This window comes from Eimeria tenella, genomic scaffold (assembly GCF_000499545.2).
Source record: "Eimeria tenella Houghton genomic scaffold, Eth_scaff2746, whole genome shotgun sequence".
NCBI classification, from domain to species: Eukaryota; Apicomplexa; class Conoidasida; order Eucoccidiorida; family Eimeriidae; genus Eimeria; species Eimeria tenella.
The window spans coordinates 2,251-2,899 of NW_013542622.1; the positions used below are offsets into that span (position 1 = coordinate 2,251).

Here is a 649-nt window from a genome sequence, read left to right on the forward strand (position 1 = left end):
GGTGTTGCTGTAGCTGCTGCTGTTGCAGCTGCTGTTGCTGCTGCTGTTGCTGCTGCAGGTGCTGCTGCTGTTGCTGCTGCAGGTGCTGCTGCTGTTGCTGCTGCAGGTGCTGCTGCTGCTGCTGCAGCTGCTGCTGCTCCAGGGGCTGCGGCTGCTGCTCCTCCTTCTCCCCACTTTGCTGCTGCAGCTGCGTTTCTTCTTCCCGCTCCATTTTCACTGCTGGAGCTGGTGCTTCTCCTTCTGCTGCTGCTGCTTCTGCTGCTGCTGCTGCTTCTTCAGCACGAGGAGACATCCTCAAAGTACTGGGTCAGCAAGACACATTCTGCTGCTGCTGCTGCTGCTTCTGCTGCTGCTGCAGCCACTGGAGGCTGTTTGAATGTCGAGACTCACCTGTTTTGCCACGAGAGAAAGCTCAAAGCAGCAAAGCTACCGCTGCAGTTGCTGCTGTTGCTGCAGTCGGTGCTGCTGCTGCAGTTGCTGCTGCAGCAGCTGCTACGGTCGGGAGTCCCCGTAGCGTGCTGCTGCAGCTGCATTGGAATCATAGTTGAGACTTCAAAGAAGTATTATTGCTGCTGCTGCTGCTGTTGCTGCTGCTGCTGCTGTTGCTGCTGCTGCTGCTATTGCTGCTGCTGCAAGAACCGCCGCCGAT

At 57.8% G+C, this 649-nt stretch overlaps 1 protein-coding gene across 1 annotated transcript in view; it reads right to left on the reverse strand.

Moving 5' to 3' along the window:
• ETH_00040305 (uncharacterized protein) overlaps window positions 1–273 on the reverse strand; it is a gene marked incomplete at both ends in the record, with an annotated part of 2,158 nt that extends 1,885 nt beyond the window's left edge. Inside the window, one exon of the mRNA XM_013375393.1 lies at window positions 1–273. Within this exon, the coding sequence (XP_013230847.1) occupies window positions 1–273 (273 nt within the window).
• Between the last annotated feature and the right edge of the window lie 376 nt (window positions 274–649).